Source organism: Procambarus clarkii, chromosome 66 (assembly GCF_040958095.1).
Source record: "Procambarus clarkii isolate CNS0578487 chromosome 66, FALCON_Pclarkii_2.0, whole genome shotgun sequence".
Taxonomy (NCBI): domain Eukaryota; kingdom Metazoa; phylum Arthropoda; class Malacostraca; order Decapoda; family Cambaridae; genus Procambarus; species Procambarus clarkii.
In genome coordinates, this window is record NC_091215.1 from 21,413,177 (window position 1) to 21,435,149 (window position 21,973).

At 50.0% G+C, this 21,973-nt stretch overlaps 2 protein-coding genes across 5 annotated transcripts in view; both read left to right on the plus strand.

Moving 5' to 3' along the window:
• Positions 1-21,973, plus strand: part of LOC123769351 (potassium voltage-gated channel subfamily KQT member 1) — an 874,235-nt gene that overhangs the window by 333,398 nt on the left and 518,864 nt on the right. The window lies entirely within an intron of this gene.
• LOC123769349 (involucrin-like) lies at positions 1,661-10,994 on the plus strand. The gene is made up of 2 exons (XM_045760459.2): positions 1,661-1,690; positions 10,230-10,994. The coding sequence occupies exons 1-2, from the start codon at positions 1,661-1,663 to the stop codon at positions 10,992-10,994; spliced, it is 795 nt and encodes a 264-aa protein (XP_045616415.2).

A 21,973-nucleotide genomic window follows, 5' to 3' on the forward strand; every position in this document is an offset into this window, starting at 1 on the left:
AGTCGTCCTTGAGACAGGCGTCCTTGAGACAGGCGTCCTTGAGACAGGCGTCCTTGAGACAGGCGTCCTTGAGACAGGCGTCCTTGAGACAGGCGTCCTTGAGACAGGCGACCTACAGACAGGCGTCCTTCAGACAGGCGTCCTACAGACAGGCGTCCTACAGACAGGCGTCCTACAGACAGGCGTCCTTCAGACAGGCGACCTACAGACAAGCGTCCTACAGACAGGCGTCCTACAGACAGGCGTCCTACAGACAGGCGACCTTGTGACAGGCGTCCTTGTGACAGGCGTCCTTGTGACAGTCGACCTCCAGACAGGCGTCCTTCAGACAGGCGTCCTACAGACAGGCGTCCTACAGACAAGCGTCCTACAGACAGGCGTCCTACAGACAGGCGTCCTACAGACAGGCGTCCTTCAGACAGGCGTCCTACAGACAGGCGTCCTACAGACAGGCGTCCTACAGACAGGCGTCTCTCCAATGTTTCCACAACTTAATTGCATATTTGCATTAAATGCCGATGGTGCTAATGTGGCATTCCCCGATCATGAAAGTTCTCATTATCCAGCCCGTCATTTTCCTGGCCTCTGCAATTTTCATGTTAAGCGCTCTAAACGGTACGAGTTTTGTCTTATTGTTGTTGCAAGAGGTCTTGAAAGAGGTCTTGCAAGAGGTCTTGCAAGAGGTCTTGCAAGAGGTCTTGCAAGAGGTCTTGCAAGGGATCTCACTTGGCCTGGCCTTACTATGAGGAGATCACAGTTCTCTGGCCTGGCCTTTTTCTTAAGGTTTAAATTTTGTTTTCCGTACAGAAGCATTTGGAATTGATCACAGATAAAGGTCCTGTTGTATTGTTCATTTGGAAGGTTTTGTTGAGTGATGATAGTTCTCGTGTCGGTCATTGGTGTAATTTTCATACGTACATTGTTGTCATTCTCGGAGGAGGACGGAAAATGTGTTTATTCCATGTGAAAATATTTTTACGGACATGACGAGGAGTTCCAGTACGTGATTCGTGGGACCTGTGGGGGCCAAGCTTCACGCTGGGACCTGTGGGGGCCAAGCTTCACGCTGGGACCTGTGGGGGGCCAAGCTTCACGCTGGGACCTGTGGGGGCCAAGCTTCACGCTGGGACCTGTGGGGCCAAGGCATGAAGCTTGGTGACGCCCAAGATCAACACCCAAGGTGCCGTGAAGCAGCAGCAGCAGCAGCACTAGCAGCAGCAGCAGCAGCACTAGCAGCAGCAGCAGCAGCAGCAGCAGCAGCAGCACCAGCAGCAGCAGCAGCAGCAGGTGGCGGTGTGATCTTAGGTGTTGAGCACATACATAAATATTCCAGAGAATTACACGTCGAAGAACGTGGCGTCTTAACCTTTTGTTTGTCATTCCTCAGCAGCGCTGTTCACTTCCTTTATCCTCACTCCTTTAATGTGTCCCTTCAAGACGATGATTAATAGTCCTTAACGGAAGAGATGGTTCCGTCACTAGACCAGTAGGTCAGTGCGGACATGTTAATCCTTCTTTATACTTGTCGTTGTAATCTAGGACTCGATGAGGGGAGAACAAAGTGTGTTTACAGCGGCTTGACAACCAGAGGGGAAGAAGTAATTGAAGTGAGGGGTTGCTCTTGACGTAGCGAAGATGATCCATTTATGTAGAAGGGAAGATGGATTATGTGGTGCGGAAACCAATTACCGTAAGAGGTCATGGGGGTCAAGAACAGCCCTGTACCACGCTTCATCAAGCATAATGGGCCAACATTCAATGGGAAACTGTTCTAAGTAATAAAAATCCTACACAAGGAATAGAAAAACTGACTTCTGAAGCATATCAAGTCTGTCTGAAACATGTTCCTTTGAGGAAAGCCAGAAAGAGGTCCAGTGTAGAAAGAGAACCCAGACGACACATCAAAAGAAGGAAAAAATAACGGAAATGCTTAAGCAGTCACAACTATCCATACAAAGATGATATAATTTAAACAGGGAGATTGAAGAAATCCAATAGACTGAAGCTTTCATATCAGTTTGAAGAAAGGCAACTAGAACAGAAAGCAATTCAAGAATTAAAGAAAACCCTAAAATATTTCTTCACATATAAGAAATCAAAAGCAAAAACCACTGCCAGTATTGGACCTATTCGTACAGGTGAACGTTCATACACTGAGAACAAAGAAATTAGTGAAATCTTAAAGCAGTATGAGGACATGTTCAATAAACAGCATGAAAGTGGAAGATGCGGACAACTTATTTATGCGTGATATCCAACCCCCTGTAAATATAACTGATATCAACACGACCGTGGCATATTTTGCAAGGGGAACAGACAACATGCCCATGCACTCAACCCCGGGGTCAAGCTCGTGGAATTAAATTTTTATAAAGAAATGCAAGGTGCCATTAGCGCAGGCACTCAGTATAGTGTGGAGGAAGAGCTTGGACACGGGGTAGATACCAGATGCGCTTAAAGCAGCAGACATTGCCCCTCTACACATGGGAGGGAGCAAAGCATTGGCAAAGAATTATAGACCAGTTGCACTAACATCCCACATAATAAACGTTTTTGAGAGAGTGATCAGGAGTTAGGTCACTAGTTTCATAGAGACCAATGACCTTCACATCCCAGGCCAATATGCATTTAGCAGGAAGATCATGCCTCTCACAGCTACTTGACCACTATGACAAAAAGCATTGAGGCATTAGAAGAAAAACAGAATTCAGATGTCGTATACACGGATTTTGCAAAGGCATTCGATAAATGTGACCATGGAGTGATAGCACACAAAATGAGGTCAGTGGGAATAACTGGTAAAGTAGGACGCTGAATACTCAGTTTTCTGTTGAACAGAACACAAAGAGTAACAGTCTAACATATAAAATCTGGTCCAAGCGCAGTTAAAAGCTCTGTACCTCAGTGTACAGTCCTTGCACCGCTGCTTTTCCTTGTTCTTATATCAGATATAGACTCAAATACTTCGTATCATCCTTTGCAGATGACACAAAAATCAGCATGAAAATTACCTCTGTTGAAGACATTGAAAAACTACAAGCAGATATTAATAAAGTTTTCGATTAGGCAGCAGAAAATAACAAGTTGGTTTAACAGTGATAAATTCCTGGTATTCAGGAACGGTAAAAATGAGGAGCTGAAACATAATACAGGGTACAAAAAACTCAATCAAATCTGCCCATAGTAGGAAAACAGCTTGTAAAGGATTTGGGAATAATGCTGTCTGACGACCTTACGTTTAGGGAGCATAACCAAGCAAATATTGCGACAGCCAGAAAAATGATCGGATGGATTACAAGAACTTTTAAATCCAGGGATCCCATCACAATGGTTGTACTCTTCAAGTCACTTGTGTTGTCCCGTCTCGAGTACTGCTCAGTACTCACTTCCCCCTTCAGAGCAGGAGAGGTTGCTGAAATAGAGGAAATACTAAGAACATGGACATATTTGACGCGATAAAGCACCTAAGTTATTGGGATCGTCTCAAAGTTCTCCAAATGTACTTGCTAAAAAGAAGACGAGAGAGGTATTAAATAATATATACCTGGAAAATACTGGAGTGCCAGGTTTCAAATCTACACAGTAAAATAACAACGTACTGGAGTGAACGATATGGAAGAAAATGCAGAATAGAACCAGTGAAGAAGGGGTGCAGGGGTGCCATAGGCACAATCAGAGAACACTGTATAAACATCAGAGGTCCACGGTTGTTCAACGTCCTCCCAGCGAGCATAAGAAATATTGCCGGAACAACCGTGGACATCTTCAAGAGAAAACTAGATTGTTTTCTCCAAGGAGTGCCGGACCAACCGGGCCGTGGTGGATATGTGGGCCTGCGGGCCGCTCCAAGCAACAGCCTGGTGGACCAAACTCTCAGAAGTCAAGCCTGACCTCGGGCCGGGCTTGGGGAGTAGAAGAACCCCCAGAACCCCATCAACCAGGTATCAACCAGGTATCATATATGTTGTAGATCCCCTCTCACAGTGGACTGCAGGAACATGATAAGTTGATGCCCTTGCAAAGCTTGCCGTAAATAAGGACACAGCTGAACGTAATCTTAAGCTATCCAGTAGAACCCTTAAAAGTGTTATTAGTCGAGAACTCGTAGATGAGTGTGAAGAAAATAAAGTAGTGCAAACAGGTAGTAGCAGATCCTTTGTTTAGGACAATGAGATGTGTCAAACAAATAAAGTAAACAATTAAACAGTCGGGGCTAGTAAACAAATGAGTGACAGTGACAGGCATTGTCACACCTCGAATACTTGACTGCAGGTACCTCTGGCTTGTATAAGGATCTAGATGAAGTAAAGTGTAAAGTGTGTGGACTAAGACAGGGACACACGCTAGACCATTACATCTGAGACTGTAAACAAATGAGCCATTTAGAAATCAATCTAAACTCACGATGCATGAAATGGCAAACCATCGTATTACAAATGATAGAATACTTATAAAAAATCCTTTCACGGTACCCATGTGTCTCTTCTATTAACTAAATGACATGTGTGAGATTAATGTATAAGCTTTGTAGTGTCAAGATTAAGAATAAGAAGCCCTCTAGAGTAGTCCATTGTAGCTGGGTAGACTTCACATTTCATCTTTGTAAAGGAACATTAATCACATTTTGTGGGTGAGTAGTCAATGGCCAACTGTACTGTATGTAAGAGAACATATCTCGAACCATTTCTATCTTAGGACAGACAGACATGTATGTACTGTATAGGGGTTAGTATTGTAAAAGTACTCCGACCACTTTGTGGTTGAGTAGTCAATAACGATATTACTGTTGCGTGTGTGTGTCTATGTAGCACAGACACACATTATGGTTAGCATTGTAAATGTACCCTGATTACTCTCTGTGTTTGAGTGCTCACACGACACAATATGTTGTCAAACAGATCTCTTAACCATTGTTTGTTTACGGCGGACGACAATGTGTAAATTGCAAAAGCACTTCCAACACATGTGGGCGAGTGCTAAAATATCGATTTGCACGATACTGATGACAGATCTCTAACCCTATCCGCGAAGGCCAGAAGAAAATCTGTATGTGCTGGCTAGCATTATATAAGTGAACGGCCTCGTCTGTGGTAGGGGGGGGGGAATTGGACTATATACATTTTCCCCTGGTCCTTTTGGCAGGCAGGCCTGGTTGGAGACCGGGCCGCGGGGCTGTTGATCCCCCGGAGGCTACACAAAGTAATCTTAGGGCTTGTATGATGTAGTTAGGGGTCTTGTTTTAGGCAGAATTAAGCCATTGGTGTATCTTGAGGTTATCTTGAGATGATTTCGGGGCTTTAGTGTCCCCGCGGCCCGGTCCTCGACCAGGCCTCCACCCCCAGGAAGCAGCCCGTGACAGCTGACTAACTCCCAGGTACCTATTTACTGCTAGGTAACAGGGGTATTCAGGGTGAAAGAAACTTTGCCTAAGTGGTATTATATATACATTATATACACATTATATACACATTATATACGGGGGGGGGAATGTTTCTCGGGAGCTCAAGGCCCTCGTCGTGAATGTGTGGCTGTATAATAGCTGATAACATATAACATTTAAGGGTTTAAAGTTCATGTTCTGTGATAATGAACGTTAGTTTACTGATAATTATACTACTGTATATGTAATGTAGTATATATATATAGCCTTGTAAAATTTATGTATATATGATTTATATTGTATTTAATTAAATAAAGATAAACAAAATCCTATTATGTTCCTCGCGGTGTGGTGAATGGTTACGTCTTCCCAGATAATCAATACCCTTCATTGCTATATATTAAATGGCATTTATTAATTGATTCCATAAGTTATTTCTGTCACGGTTCGAAGTGTGTTTTACTCCATGGGTTCGACTCTCCTTTGTCTATAGGATACAAGTGACAGCAAACCAAACCATCTGACTTTACCTACCGTAGGTCTACCTATACAAGTAACGGTAATATAGAATAATAATTTATGTGAGAAAATGTTGATTATAGAGCAGGTTAACATTGAGGACGAGGTCTTGGGGTTGTACAGGCTGCTTGATCCTTGATTAGGCCTCCCTCCCTCCTCTCTTGTGTGATGGGGGGGGGGGGTCATGGCATCTCGAAATGGTAGTTTCTATAGTGTAAAGAAATTTGCATTGCATGGCCCTCCCCCCATTACTTCTCATGTGGAAGTTATGAAGCCTCCCGGTGCTATTTAGGCTCGTGAGCTACCAGGTCACGAGCCTAAATACGAGCTACCAGCATGATACCTGCTTGACGGGGTTCTGGGAGTTGTTCTACTACTCTGACTTATGAGAGCTTGGTCCAACAGGCTGTTTCTTGGAGCGGCCCGCTGGCCCATACCAACCACAGCCCGGTTGGTCCGGCACTTCTTGGAGAAAATTATCTAGTTTTCTCTTGAAGATGTCCACGGTTGTTCCGGCAATATTTCTTATACTCGCTGGGAGGATGTTAAACAACCGCGGACCTCTGATGTTTATACAGTGTTCTCTGATTGTGCCTATGGCACCTCTGCTCTTCACTGGTTCTATTCTGCATTTTCTTCCATATCGTTCACTCCAGTATGTTGTTATTTTACTGTGTAGATTAGGGACCTGGCCTTCCAGTACCTTCCACGTGTATATTATGTGTATATTATATTACTACAATCACTGGAATGCCACAGTGTGCCTAACAAGCCTACCACTAACAACCTCACCTGTCTCGTTTGTAAATGACCTGGAAGTTGACTTGTAAACTGCTCCAGCTGAACGTAAATACAAGAAAGCCTGATGGTCAGAACCCTTTTGAGGTTTCAGTTGAATCCCTTTTTGTCATGCTTTTACCTTGTCGTTTTGTAGTGGTGTAAGGCGTGTGGTTGGCAGTACCCAGTGTGCAGGTTCGAATCCTCCCCACGGCTCCTGGTTTTCTCATTCATACATCACGTTAGTGATTTTTTTGTGTGCTTATGTATGCTTGTTGTACCTAGTAGCCAGAATGCTGTTCTTGGCCTACTATGCAAGGCCCGATTTGCGTAATAAGCCAAGTTTTCCTGAATTTCTATATTTTTCAATTTTTTTTTATTAAATGATAAAGCTATCCGTTTGATTATGTATGAGTTAATTTTGTTAAATTTGAGTTACAACTAACGTAGATACATGACCGAACCTACCCTACCTAACCTAACCTATCTTAACCTAACCTAAACTAACATAACTAAATCAATAATTTATATTCTTAATATAATAATTATATTTAAAATAAACCAATTGGAAACAGTTTATTGAAAATAAAGAAAATCACTCGGCCTATTAGGCAAATCGGGCCTTGCATAGTAGGCGGAGAAGTGCATTCTGGCTACTAGGTACGACATGCATTTATATAACATATATATATAAAAGAAAGCATGGCTATTTATTACTATTTGCACCTGCCTGCCTGGTTGCCTTCGTGGCATGGAAGATGCAGTAATCCAGGCGCACAAGTAATCACAAGTAATCACAAGCACAGGTAATCACAAGTAATCACAAGCACAGGTAATCACAAGTAATCACAAGTAATCACAAGCACAAGTAATCACAAGTAATCACAAGCACAGGTAATCACAAGTAATCACAAGCACAGGTAATCACAAGTAATCACAAGCACAGGTAATCACAAGTAATCACAAGCACAGGTAATCACAAGTAATCACAAGTAATCACAAGCACAGGTAATCACAAGTAATCACAAGCACAGGTAATCACAAGTAATCACAAGTAATCACAAGCACAGGTAATCACAAGTAATCACAAGCACAGGTAATCACAAGTAATCACAAGCACAGGTAATCACAAGTAATCACAAGCACAGGTAATCACAAGTAATCACAAGCACAGGTAATCACAAGTAATCACAAGTAATCACAAGCACAAGTAATCACAAGTAAAGGTAATCACAAGTAATCACAAGCACAGGTAATCACAAGTAATCACAAGCACAGGTAATCACAAGTAATCACAAGTAATCACAAGCACAGGTAATCACAAGTAATCCAGGTGCTGTGTCTCCAGACACCGTATATAACCTGTTGCAGACTACCACAGACGACCTGAGAACTGGTCGTGGACAGTGTCAAACACTCGAATTTGTCTTTTACGAGAAATTCTTACCGACGAGCGGGAGTGTTTAGCAGCGGGGTCCTTTGTTAAGTCAAGCTTCACCAGGGATGGTGGCCCGTACTCAAACTTTAGTTTGGGCGAGAGGCTTCAGAATGGTGGTGGGTCTCATATTGGGCTTCAGTGACGAGTCAGCTGGCCAGGACAGTGCCCAGCTCGCCCCATTACTAACCAGGTGGTTTTAAGGTATTGGTGGTGAACACCGAGGAGCAGAACACCTCTACATGTGTTTGACAGTAGTGAGCTTCCCTGCGTGTGGTGCTGCACCGCTGCCTGCCTCTCATGTTTGCGTCTACACACACCAGGCGTGACGACATGACTGTCCACACACACACACACACACACACACACACACACACACACACACACACACACACACACACACACACACACACACACACTGACTCTTGTAGGTGTGTGTGACGCTGATCAAAATGGTGGTGATTGTGATGGTGGTAGATCATTCCAGATGGTGGTGGTTGTTTGGGTAGTAGTAATGGTGGTGGGGATTGCCCTGTGGTGGGTGTGGTTATGGTAGTGGTGGACAGGTCAGGTCAATATCAGACTAGGGTCAGCGATGGATGACCCAGAGACAAACACAGCGGTCGCTTGGTCAACAGAATTAGCCAAGTTGGAGTTGTTTGTCCAGGAGACCTTGACGGAGGGGGGGAGGACCATGACGGGGGGGGGGGGACTTTGACGGCGGGGGGGAGACCTTGACGGAGGGGGGGGGGGGGGAGTCCTTGACGGAAGGGGGGGGGATCTTGACGGAGGGGGGGAACCTTGACGGAGGGAGACCTTGACGGCAGGAGTGGTGGCCGGGGGGGGGGAGGGTAAGAGTGAAGGGGTTGACAGATTGAAGAAAAGAAAACGCAGTGTGGCACGAAAAACAAAAACAATTTTATATAAATTTTATTTATTACCCACACCATGTTGAGGGCCTCCTGAGATGGAGCGCCCACGGCTCTTCTCTCTCCCACATTCTCCCCCCCCCCCCCCCTACGTGTGTCTGTATCTCCTGTCTCCCGGAGGTCAGGAGAGCTCGGGGAGGCATGATCACTTCCTACAAAATTCTCAGAGGAATTGGCAGGGTAGAAATGGATAAACTGTTTAAGACGGGTGTTACGCGCACAAGGGGACACATGTGGGTACTGAGTACCCAAATGAGCCACAGGGATATTTGGAAGAACCTTTTCAGGGTCAGAGTAGTTAACAAATGGAATTCATTAGACAGTGATGTGGTGGAGGCTGATAGATCCCAGTAGGCTCAGGAATCTGTACATCATTTGATTGACAGTTGAGAGGCGGCACCAAAGAGCCAAAGCTCAACCCCCGCAAGCACAACTAGGTGAGTACATATAACACCATAAATGTGTTTAGTTTATCAATATCAAGACGGGATATTTGAGGCGCCAGACGGCCGACCTTTAGTAAATAAAAGCCACACCTACACAAGTGAGAGTGACCACAAGTTGACCAACAGCCTGGTTGACCAGTTCAGCTCTTAAAAATAACGTCACTCTTGGCTCGTATGCGCACTATGGCCAAATTTGGACGTAATTTGAAATGAAATCGACTCACAAAAGTGACGTACTGTTCCGTTTTCTGTTTGAGTCGTCCGGCTTACTCGGTAAGCTAGAACAGGCAACTTTCAATTCACGTTTTTCATAACGATTTGAAACTTATGAGAATTTCCTGCCCACCTAACCTATCAGAGGACCCTTAACTTACAGCTGTTGAAAAAAAAAATCCAAAATTTATTTTCATTTTTTTTTCATTTTCAAATTACGTCCACTTTCGGCCATACGGGCAAACGGCCAAAAGCGACGTTATTTTTAAGAGGACAGGTTGCAAACAACAAGGAAGCCTGGTCGACAACCGGGCCGTGGGGTCGCTAAGCCCCGGAATCACCTCAAGGTAACCTCAAGGTAAGGGCCCAGGGGTCAGGTTTAGTATTAATACAAAACCAAAATAATTCTATAATGTTAAGAGCACAAGTTGGACAAATTGTATAGTTAGGAACCAGGTTAATACTTGGGGTCATAAGAGAGGAACACCATATTCGTGTTTCCAGGATGAGGAACACATCCCGAGCGCCAGCAGGAGGCAGGAACACATCCCGAGCGCCAGAAGGAGGCAGAAACACATCCCGAGCACCAGCAAGAGGCAGGAACACATCCCGAGCACCAGCAGGAGGCAGGAACACATCCCGAGCGCCAGCAGGAGGCAATAACACATCCCGAGCACCAGCAGGAGGCAATAACACATCCCGAGCGCCAGCAGGAGGCAATAACACATCCCGAGCGCCAGCAGGAGGCAGAAACACATCCCGAGCACCAGCAAGAGGCAGGAACACATCCCGAGCGCCAGCAGGAGGCAATAACACATCCCGAGCGCCAGCAGGAGGCAATAACACATCCCGAGCGCCAGCAGGAGGCAATAACACATCCCGAGCGCCAGCAGGAGGCAGAAACACATCCCGAGCGCCAGCAGGAGGCAGGAACACATCCCGAGCACCAGCAGGAGGCAATAACACATCCCGAGCGCCAGCAGGAGGCAATAACACATCCCGAGCGCCAGCAGGAGGCAATAACACATCCCGAGCGCCAGCAGGAGGCAATAACACATCCCGAGCGCCAGCAGGAGGCAATAACACATCCCGAGCGCCAGCAGGAGGCAATAACACATCCCGAGCGCCAGCAGGAGGCAATAACACATCCCGAACGCCAGCAGGAACATTTCCTTATCCCACACCACAGCCTTACGGGGCTCGACCTCTCGTTCCGAGCTCCGGCCGTCCTCCCGGCATCTGCTCGACCGAGGAATTCAATCACGTTCTTAAGAGGGTGTTTGGCGGGGTGGTGAGGAGGTGGCTGTTGTTTGTGGTCCGCACCACCAGGGGTTAAAGTGGTTTCCTGGAGACGTAATGCACTTTGAGGCTTGAATTGGACTGTTACGCTCCCAGGTACACGCTAGTTGTTGTTGTGGTGATCTTCACTCTCAGCTCCTGCTGTTGTGGTGATCTTCACTCTCATCTCCTGCTGTTGTGGTGCTCTTCACTCTCATCTCCTGCTGTTGTGGTGATCTTCACTCTCATCTCCTGCTGTTGTGGTGCTCTTCACTCTCATCTCCTGCTGTTGTGGTGATCTTCACTCTCATCTCCTGCTGTTGTGGTGCTCTTCACTCTCATCTCCTGCTGTTGTGGTGATCTTCACTCTCATCTCCTGCTGTTGTGGTGCTCTTCACTCTCATCTCCTGCTGTTGTGGTGATCTTCACACTCATCTAATGCTGTTGTGGTGATCTCCACACTCATCTCCTGCTGTTGTGGTGATCTTCACACTCATCTCCTGCTGTTGTGGTGCTCTTCACACTCATCTCCTGCTGTTGTGGTGATCTCCACACTCATCTCCTGCTGTTGTGGTGATCTTCACACTCATCTCCTGCTGTTGTGGTGCTCTCCACACTCATCTCCTGCTGTTGTGGTGATCTCCACACTCATCTCCTGCTGTTGTGGTGATCTTCACACTCATCTCCTGCTGTTGTGGTGCTCTTCACACTCATCTCCTGCTGTTGTGGTGCTCTTCACACTCATCTCCTGCTGTTGTGGTGCTCTTCACACTCATCTCCTGCTGTTGTGGTGCTCTTCACACTCATCTCCTGCCTCTTGGAACACACACTTCAGTGGTCTCTGATGTTTTTATGTAGTGCTGTTACGTTTGTGTTAATTTTGTGTTGTGCTGTTTTGTGTTGTGTTAATTTTGTGTTGTGCTGTTTTGTGTTGTGTTAATTTTGTGTTGTGATATATTTATTGAATGCTCTTTCTTTTCTGGCATTGACGTCTTTGCTTTTATTACGATACACCTTTACTGGGGACACCAATACATCACAACATTGGCAGTGTTGCCCCACAAAAAACTAGACAAGAGAGAAACAAGAAGTACCTGAGGATGTTCCTGGCTGCTCGTCGCTCGTCAACATTCAACTAGGAAGATTGGACATTATTTTTTCCTTGTTTACACTCCAGCGGAGTATATTCTCTTGTATTTATTATAGTTAGTACGTATTTAGTCTTGTGTTTAGTACGTATTTCCCTGGGACGCGAGAGAGACATGTACGGACTCAGTCTCTCTCTCTCTCTCTCTCTCTCTCTCTCTCTCTCTCTCTCTCTCTCTCTCTCTCTCTCTCTCTCTCTCTCTCTCTCTCTCTCTCTCTCTCTCTCTCTCTCTCTCTCTCTCTCTCTCTCTCTCTCTCTCTCTCTCTCTCTCTCTCTCTCTCTCTCTCTCTCTCTCTCTCTCTCTCTCTCTCTCTCTCTCTCTCTCTCTCTCTCTCTCTCTCTCTCTCTCTCTCTCTCTCTCTCTCTCTCTCTCTCTCTCTCTCTCTCTCTCTCTCTCTCTCTCTCTCTCTCTCTCTCTCTCTCTCTCTCTCTCTCTCTCTCTCTCTCTCTCTCTCTCTCTCTCTCTCTCTCTCCTCTCTCTCTCTCTCTCTCTCTCTCTCTCTCTCTCTCTCTCCTCTCTCTCTCTCTCTCTCTCTCTCTCTCTCTCTCTCTCTCTCTCTCTCTCTCTCTCTCTCTCTCTCTCTCTCTCTCTCTCTCTCTCTCTCTCTCTCTCTCTCTCTCTCTCTCTCTCTCTCTCTCTCTCTCTCTCTCTCTCTCTCTCTCTCTCTCTCTCTCTCTTCTCTCTCTTCTCTTCTCTCTCTTCTCTCTCTTCTCTCACACAGCATGCGATGAGAGAGAGAATGTAAACTGGAGCGACAGTTGCCGGAAGAGCAGGCAGGATTTGTGGTGGGGGTCCGAGGCTACAGTCGTATTATCCAATATTACTCTGCCAGACACATATCTGAAGGAAGCTTTTCACGGTTTTCAAATCTGTTTATTTAAGCTTCCCTTCGCTTGGGGATAAACTGAGAGCGACAGTGAGTTACAGTAAGGGTGGCATGACGGCTGAGTGGACAGCGCTCGAGATTCGTAGTCCTGAGGTCCCGGATTCGAGCCCGGGACCAGCGGGTCGGCAGGTCGTTCATGGTGAACTAAAAAATCTCCTCATCCGACCACTTGCGACAAGTTGCTAGTTGATCGTCATCTCCAGACTTGATCATTCAGACTCTTAACATCCAAAGTGGCTGGGCCTCCCCCACCTTACCCCTTGAGCCCAATCCCTGCTCAAGTGTTCCTACATCCTCACCCAATCCTTCCCTTCCCTGCTTACCAGCTCCGTGGCCATCGGTTCCGGTTCCTTGACCTCCGAATATCGGCAAACCAGCTCCGGACTTGTCCCCCGTTTTCTCACAGTGACACAGTGACTTCTTGACAGCGATTGTTCTTGACACAGTGACTTCTTAACACAGTGACTTCTTAACACAGTGACTTATTGACACATTGACTTCTTGACACAGTGACTTCTTGACACAGTGACTTCTTAACACAGTGACTTCTTTACACATTGACTTCTTGACACATTGACTTCTTGACACAGTGACTTCTTGACACTGTGACTCCTTAACACAGTGACTTCTTAACACAGTGACTTCTTGACACAGTGACTTCTTGACACAGTGACTTCTTGACACAGTGACTTCTTGACACAGTGACTTCTTAACACAGTGACTTCTTAACACAGTGACTTCTTGACACATTGACTTCTTGACACAGTGACTTCTTGACACAGTGACTTCTTGACACTGTGACTCCTTGACACTGTGACTCCTTGACACTGTGACTCCTTGACACTGTGACTCCTTGACACTGTGACTCCTTGACACTGTGACTCCTTGACACTGTGACTCCTTGACACTGTGACTCCTTGACACTGTGACTCCTTGACACTGTGACTCCTTGACACTGTGACTCCTTGACACTGTGACTCCTTGACACTGTGACTCCTTGACACTGTGACTCCTTGACACTGTGACTCCTTGACACTGTGACTCCTTGACACTGTGACTCCTTGACACAGTGACTTCTTGACAGTCGTCTCAATGTGGGGTTCGAGTTTGCAGGCCATGATCAAGGTGGTCAACAAACCACTGGCCCTTGACCGGCCGTCCGTCAAGGTCGCCCTCAGTCAAGTCATTGACCCGCCCGAAGTCAATGCTAATCTCTCGAGGAGTGACATCCTCTTCATTTCTTATTGGCTGATACAACTTATCTCTGATATGAGGACTAATCAGAACGCGCCACGTAATATCACTCTAGGCAGCAGCCCACCCAATCACCTCACACGTACGGACAAGGTTCTCGAATGTTCAAGAACTTCTTAAGTCGAAGAATCATATTTACTGCTAAAATGAATGAATAAACCTTAAATTGTGTTGTTTCCTGGCATAGAGCTTTTAAGTGAGGGTGATGAGGGAAATGTTTACTGGGGCGTTGTGTGGCACTGTCGTGTGGCCCTGTGCCACAGCATGCCATGTGGCCCTGTGCCACAGCATGCCATGTGGCCCTGTGCCACAGCATGCCATGTGGCCCTGTGCCACAGCATGCCATGTGGCCCTGTGCCACAGCATGCCATGTGGCCCTGTGCCACAGCATGCCATGTGGCCCTGTGCCACAGCATGCCATGTGGCCCTGTGCCACAGCATGCCATGTGGCCCTGTGCCACAGCATGCCATGTGGCCCTGTGCCACAGCATGCCATGTGGCCCTGTGCCACATAATGCGCTTCACTTTAGAAGGTGTCAACATCAGCCTCCAAACTGAGGCGCTGCAGGGGAGTTTAACGGACTCAATTTGTACAAATTCTCCGACTAATGAACACTGACCCTGATAGATTAGGTGAGTTTGTCTAGGTTCGTACGCTCCTGGGTAGTCAGAACTACTTGAGAATTGTCACTGAGGATAGTCTCAAGTGTGTTCCCACCCTTCACACACTAGCCTGGACATACTCCCACCCTTCACACACTAGCCTGGACATACTCCCACCCTTCACACACTAGCCTGGACATACTCCCACCCTTCACACACTAGCCTGGACATACTCCCACCCTTCACACACTAGCCTGGACATACTCAGCTACACATCCTCTCTGCTCCCCCTTTACTGAGCGATACTTCTCCTCTGAACGATGTTTTTCATACTACTGATTCAGGCTTGATCGAGGTGTGTGTTCGAGTCTGTAAACGGCTTCTTGAGGTTATCTTGAGATGATTTCGGGGCTTAGCGTCCCCGCGGCCCGGTCCTCGACCAGGCCTCTTTTTTGTTACACATCCCCAGAAAGCAGCCCATAGCAGCTGTCTAAATCACAGGTACATATTTACTGCAAGGTAAACGGGCACATCAGGGTGAAAGAACTGCCCGTTTGTTTCGCCTCCACCGGGGATCGAACCCGAAACCTTAGGACTACAAATCCCGAGCGCTGTCCACTCAGCTGTCAGGCCCTCACCCCACCCACAGAAGGAAGCATGTGGAGGTCAGTGAATACTGGTAATAGGTTTACTGCAGACAGTGCATGTGTTTTAAACCCTAATGGGTTTTAATGGGTTTTTGCCCTCGTTTGCAATTAGGTGGTGGGTGCATAAGTTGCAGGGGGGCGTGTCAACATGAAAGCTTCCGTGACACAGGTCATTTGCGGCACTAACGAGCCGCTGGTGCGTCGCGCCGACTAGTTACTCTCTGTCAGCCTCGACTAATATGGCTAACAGCCCATTACAGGAGACCACACCGCGACAAATGGCACTGTACGTAGCCCTGTGCTGCTGGGGGGCAGGGGGGGGGTCCTAGGGGGTGGCAGGGGGCAGGGAGGGTTCCTGGGGGGTGGCAGGGGGCAGGGAGGTGTCCTGGGGGGTGGCAGAGGGCAGGGAGGGTTTCTGGGGGGTGGCAGGGAGCAGGGAGGGGTCCTGGGGGGTGGCAGGGGGCAGGGAGGGTTCCTGGGGGGTGGCAGGGGGCAGGGAGGGGTCCTGGGGGGTGGCAGGGGGCAGGGAGGGTTCCTGGGGGGGTGGCAAGGGGCAGCGAGGGGTCCTGGGGGGTGGCAGGGGGCAGGGAGGGGTCCTGGGGGGATGGCAGGGGGCAGGGAGGGGTCCTGGGGGGTGGCAGGGGCAGGGAGGATTCCTGGGAGGTGGCAGGGGGCAGGGAGGGGTCCTGGGGGGTGGCAGGGGGCAGGGAGGGGTCGTCCAGGGGGGTGGCAGGGTGGCAAGGGGGGCAGAGAGGGGTCCAGGGGTGTGGCAGGGGGGCAGGGAGGGTTCCTGGGGGGTGGCAGGGGGCAGGGAGGGTTCCTGGGGGGTGGCAGGGGACAGGGAGGGTTCCTGGGGTCTGGCCGAGGGCAGGGAGGGGTCCTGGTGGGGTGGCAGGGGGCAGGGAGGGATCCTGGTGGGGTGGCAGGGGGGGCAGGGAGGGTTCCTGGGGGGGTGGCAGGGGGGGCAGGGAGGGGTCCTGGTGGGGTAGCAGGGGGCAGGGAGGGGTCCTGGGGGGGGTGCCAGGGGGGCAGTGAGGGGTCCTGGGGGGGTGGCAGGGGGGGCAGGGAGGGGTCCTGGGGGGTGCCAGGGGGCAGGGAGGGGTCCTGGGGGGTGCCAGGGGGGCAGGGAGGGGTCCTGGGGGGTGGCAGGGGGGCAGGGAGGGGTCCTGGGGGGGCAAGGGGGCACGGAGAGTTCCTGGGGGGGGTGGCAGGGGGTTGGGAGAGTTCCTGGGGGGGGTGGCAGGGGGTTGGGAGAGTTCCTGGGGGGGTGGCAAGGGGGCAGGGAGAGTTCCTGGGGGGGTGGCAAGGGGGCAGGGTGAGTTCCTGGGGGGTGGGGTGGCAGGGGGGCAGGGAGAGTTCCTGGGGGTGGTGGCAGGGGGGCAGGGAGAGTTCCTGGGGGGTGGCAGGGGTGCAGGGAGAGTTCCTGGGGGGTGGCAGGGGGCAGGGAGAGTTCCTGGGGGGGGTGGCAGGGGGGCAGGGAGAGTTCATGGGGGGTGGCAGGGGGGCAGGGAGAGTTCCTGGGGGGTGGCAGGGGGGCAGGGAGAGTTCCTGGGGGGTGGCAGGGGTGCACGGAGAGTTCCTGGGGGGTGGCAGGGGGCAGGGAGAGTTCCAAGGGGGTGGCAGGGGGGCAGGGAGAGTTCCTGGGGGATGGCAGGGGGGCAGGGAGAGTTCCTGGGGGGTTGCAGGGGGGCTGGGAGAGTTCCTGGGGGATGGCAGGGGGGCACGGAGAGTTCCAAGGGGGTGGCAGGGGGGCAGGGAGAGTTCCTGGGGGATGGCAGGGGGGCAGGGAGAGTTCCTGGGGGGTTGCAGGGGGGCTGGGAGAGTTCCTGGGGGATGGCAGGGGGGCAGGGAGACTTTTTTAGGGGGTTGCAGGGGGGCTGGGAGGGTTTCTGGGGGGCGGCAGGGGGGCAGGGAGATTTCCTGGGGGGTGGCAGGGGGCTGGGAGGGTTCCTGGGGGGTGACAGGGGGGGCAGGGAGAGTTCCTGGGGGGTGACAGGGGGGGGCAGGGAGAGTTCCTGGGGGGGGGTGGCAGGGGGGCCAGGGAGGATTCCTGGGGGGGTGGCAGGGGGCAGGGAGGGCTCCTGGGGGTGGCAGGGAGTGCTCCTGGGGGTGGCAGGGGGCAGGGAGAGTTCCTGGGGGTGGCAGGGGGGCAGGGAGGGTTCCTGGGGGGTGGCAGGGGGCAGGGAGGGTTCCTAGGGGGGCAGAGAGGGTTCCTGGGGGTTGCAGGGGGGCAGGGAGGGGTCCTGGGGGCTAGCCGAGGGCAGGGGGGGTTTCTGGTGGGGTGGCAGGGGGGCAGGGAGGGTACCTGGGGGGTGGCCGAGGGCAGGGAGGGTTCCTGGGGGGTGGCCGAGGGCAGGGAGGGTTCCTGGGGGGTGACAGGGGGGCAGGGAGGGGTCCTGGGGGCTGGCAGGGGGGGCAGGGAGGGCTCCTGGGGGGCTGGCAGGGGGCAGGGAGGGCTCCTGGGGGTGGCAGGGGGGCAGGGAGGGCTCCTGGGGCGTGGCAGGGGGGCAGGGAGGGCTCCTGGGGGGGTGGCAGGGGGTCAGGGAGGGGTCCTGGGGGGGTGGCAGGGGGGCAGGGAGGGGTCCTAGCAACTAGGATAGCGTCTAGTCTTAACGTTTATCATATATTTCCTCTTCCAACAGTTTCAGTTCAGTATCTCTACAATAACTCTCCGCCTTCAAACTTCCAACATTGAAATATACTCGCAAAAGTAGGAGGCCTGGTCAAGGACCGGGCCGCGGGGACACTAAGCCCCGAAACCACTTCAAGGTAAGGTAAGGTTACATTGAAGCAGCGTTGCTCCGCGGAAACACTTAAGTTGCCAGTTTTCCTGCAATATCGGAGTCTCGAAACCTACTTGACTTGAAACCTAAAGTACGGATGATAAAACTAATCCGAGTGACATCCCAGCAAACACACACCGAAACTACGACGTTGGTACAACGTTCGAACAAGTTTTAACACCACCTAACCCGTTATAACAACCAATATAGTAATTTGTAACAACGTTCTAATACGTCATAAACACGTTAAGCCAAGTGGTAACAACTTTATTACAAGTTGTAACAAGCGGAAAATAGGGACTGTTACGATTTGTGTTTCCAGGGATACATGTTGATCTTGGCACGGGCGAGGCTGGGGCCAGATTCACGAAGCAGTTACGCAAGTACTTATGAACGTGTACATCTTTCCCTCAATCTTTGACGGCTTTGGTTACATTCATTAAACAGTTGACAATAATGAAAACTTGCCAATCAACTGTTGTTATTGTTATAAACAGCCTCCTGGTGCTTCGGAGCTCATTAACTGTTTAATAATTGGAAACAAAGCCGCCAATGATTGAGAAAAGATGTACAGGTTCGTAAGTGCTTGCGTAACTGCTTCTTGAATTTGGCCCCAGGTTCGTAAATGCTGGCGTAACTGCTTCGTGAATCTGGTCCCAGGTTCGTAAATGCTGGCGTAACTGCTTCGTGAATTTGGCCCCAGGTTCGTAAATGCTGGCGTAACTGCTTCGTAAATGCTGGCCCCAGGTTCGTAAGTGCTGGCGTAACTGCTTCGTGAATCTGGCCCCAGGTTCGTAAGTGCTGGCGTAACTGCTTCGTGAATCTGGCCCCAGGTTCGTAAGTGCTGGCGTAACTGCTTCGTGAATCTGGCCCCTGGAGGGTTTGAATCAATGCTGTAAATTATTAACCATGTGGCCGCCCCGGTCTTCAATATACATGGAAATCTCATCCGAAAAAAACTAAGGCAAAAACTAGAAAATGTGCCATTAAGGCTCGTTCCTGAGCTATGTTAGGCCTGTGATGAGAGGAAACACTGAGGAGACTGGATCTCATCGAACTGAAGGAGACGAGAAATAGTGGGGGAACATGGTAACGACATACAAGATTTTAATGAATATTGAAAATGAAACGAGGAAAAGTTGTCAGAGGTAGGAACAGTAGTATTCGCTGACGTAAACGGAGAGAAACGTGCAACAGGTGAGAGAGAGAGAGAGAGAGAGAGAGAGAGAGAGAGAGAGAGAGAGAGAGAGAGAGAGAGAGAGAGAGAGAGAGGGGGAGAGAGAGAGGGGGAGAGAGAGAGGGGGAGAGAGAGAGGGGGAGAGAGAGAGGGGGAGAGAGAGAGGGGAGAGAGAGAGGGGAGAGAGAGAGGGGAGAGAGAGAGGGGAGAGAGAGAGGGGGAGAGAGAGAGGGGAGAGAGAGAGGGGAGAGAGAGAGGGGAGAGAGAGAGGGGAGAGAGAGAGGGGAGAGAGAGAGGGGAGAGAGAGGGAGAGGGGAGGGGAGAGAGAGGGGAGGGGAGAGAGAGGGAGAGGGGAGGGGAGAGAGAGGGAGAGAGAGAGAGGGGAGACTAGTGTATATGCCACAGAAGGGTTCCAATTAGGTCCATAATGTTGGTAAGTGACGGCTTGCTCTCACGAGTCGGTACACTCCTTCATCTCAGTCTTCCCTAACGACTCACCAATTACAAAGAAACTAAAAGATGCCATGAACAAGGGGGAAGGAATTATCAAGGGAAAGCACTAAGCCATTACGATTATATAGCTACGATTATATACCTGGGAATTATCCAGGATAAGGATTTGGGATGGGACGGGGGGAAGGAATGGTGCCCAACCACTTGGACGGTCGGGGCTTGAACACCGACCTGCATGAACAAACTAAAATTATTTAATTATGTACTAATTAAACAAACAATGCCGGTGAGAAACAATGGACAGAGTTTCTTTCACCCTGATGCTCCTGTTACCTAGCAGTAAATAGGTACTTGGGAGTTAGTCAGCTGTCACGGGCTGCTTCCTGGGGGTGGAGGTCTGGTCGAGGACCGGGCCGCGGGGACACTAAACCCCGAAATCATCTCAAGATAAGATACTACGATACCTGAGAAAGTCCAGACGTAGAACACTTTCCAGTTCAGTGAACAGTTCAGTGATAGTTTGTTCAAGCGGTCTCGCATCTCTGTTCTCGTGTGTTCTCACCTATATGTACTAGCCTAGTATATGCTTAAAGATCGAGGGAAAACTATTGGGACCCGTCTTTCTGCTACCGATCTCATGGAATGCTAACACTTGTGCCTCGGACATGGTATCGTGGATACCGTGCACATGTGTACTCTCCTAGCCTGGTTCACTGTGTGTTGGAGTGTAGCGCTGTCACCAGTTTACCATTATTTAGTTTACCTTCTATCAACCTGATCGTCTCCCACGCTGTGGTTCATGACGGGTCTTAAACCCGTACAATATACATCTTAACCTAACCTATCAAGGCGAAACTCGTGCAAATGTTGACAGCGCGAGCATGAACATGTGCTCCGCGTCTCACAGCTGGCCTCCGTGTCTCACAGCTGGCCTCCGTGTCTCACAGCTGGCCTCCGTGTCTCACAGCTGGCCTCCGTGTCTCACAGCTGGCCTCCGTGTCTCACAGCTGGCCTCCGTGTCTCACAGCTGGCCTCCGTGTCTCACAGCTGGCCTCCGCGCCTCACAGCTGGCCTCCGCGCCTCACAGCTGGCCTCCGCGCCTCACAGCTGGCCTCCGCGCCTCACAGCTGGCCTCCGTGTCTCACAGCTGGCCTCCGTGTCTCACAGCTGGCCTCCGTGTCTCACAGCTGGCCTCCGTGTCTCACAGCTGGCCTCCGTGTCTCACAGCTGGCCTCCGTGTCTCACAGCTGGCCTCCGTGTCTCACAGCTGGCCTCCGCGTCTCACAGCTGGCCTCCGCGTCTCACAGCTGGCCTCCGCGTCTCACAGCTGGCCTCCGCGTCTCACAGCTGGCCTCCGCGTCTCACAGCTGGCCTCCGCGCCTCACAGCTGGCCTCCGCGCCTCACAGCTGGCCTCCGCGCCTCACAGCTGGCCTCCGCGCCTCACAGCTGGCCTCCGTGTCATAACCTCTCCCACGGCACCCATAGACACGATAAAACACCTAAATTGTTGGGATCGTCTCAAAGCTCTCCAAATGTACTCACTAGAAAGGAGACGAGAGAGATACCAAATAATATATACATGGAAGATACTGGAGGGCCAGGTCCCAAATCTACATAATAAAATAACAACATACTGGAGCGAAAGATACGGAAGGAGATGCAGAATAGAACCAGTGAAGAGTAGAGGTGCCATAGGCTCAATCAGAGCAACCCGTCGTCTTAAAAATAACGTCACTTTTGGCTCGTATGCGCACTATGGCCAAATTTGGACGTAATTTGAAATGAAATCGACTCACAAAAGTGACGTACTGTTCCGTTTTCTGTTTGAGTCGTCCGGCCCTCCTCGGACAGCTTAGAAGAGGCACTTTCAATTAACGTTTTTCATACCGTTTTGAAACTTTGAGAATTTCCTGCTCACCTAACCTATCAGAGGACCCTTAACTTACTGTTGTTGGGAAAAAAAATCCCAAATTTATTTTCATTTTTTTTTCATTTTCAAATTACATCCATATTCGGCCATACGGGCACACGGCCAAAAGCGACG

Bases quoted from the DNA above. Each gene is read 5' to 3' on its own strand.
- LOC123769349 (XM_045760459.2), top strand. From the start codon at position 1,661: ATGGATTATGTGGTGCGGAAACCAATTACC. The intron at 1,691-10,229 runs GTAAGAGGTCAT...CCCGAGCGCCAG, and splicing joins TGGTGCGGAAACCAATTACC to CAGGAGGCAGGAACACATCC.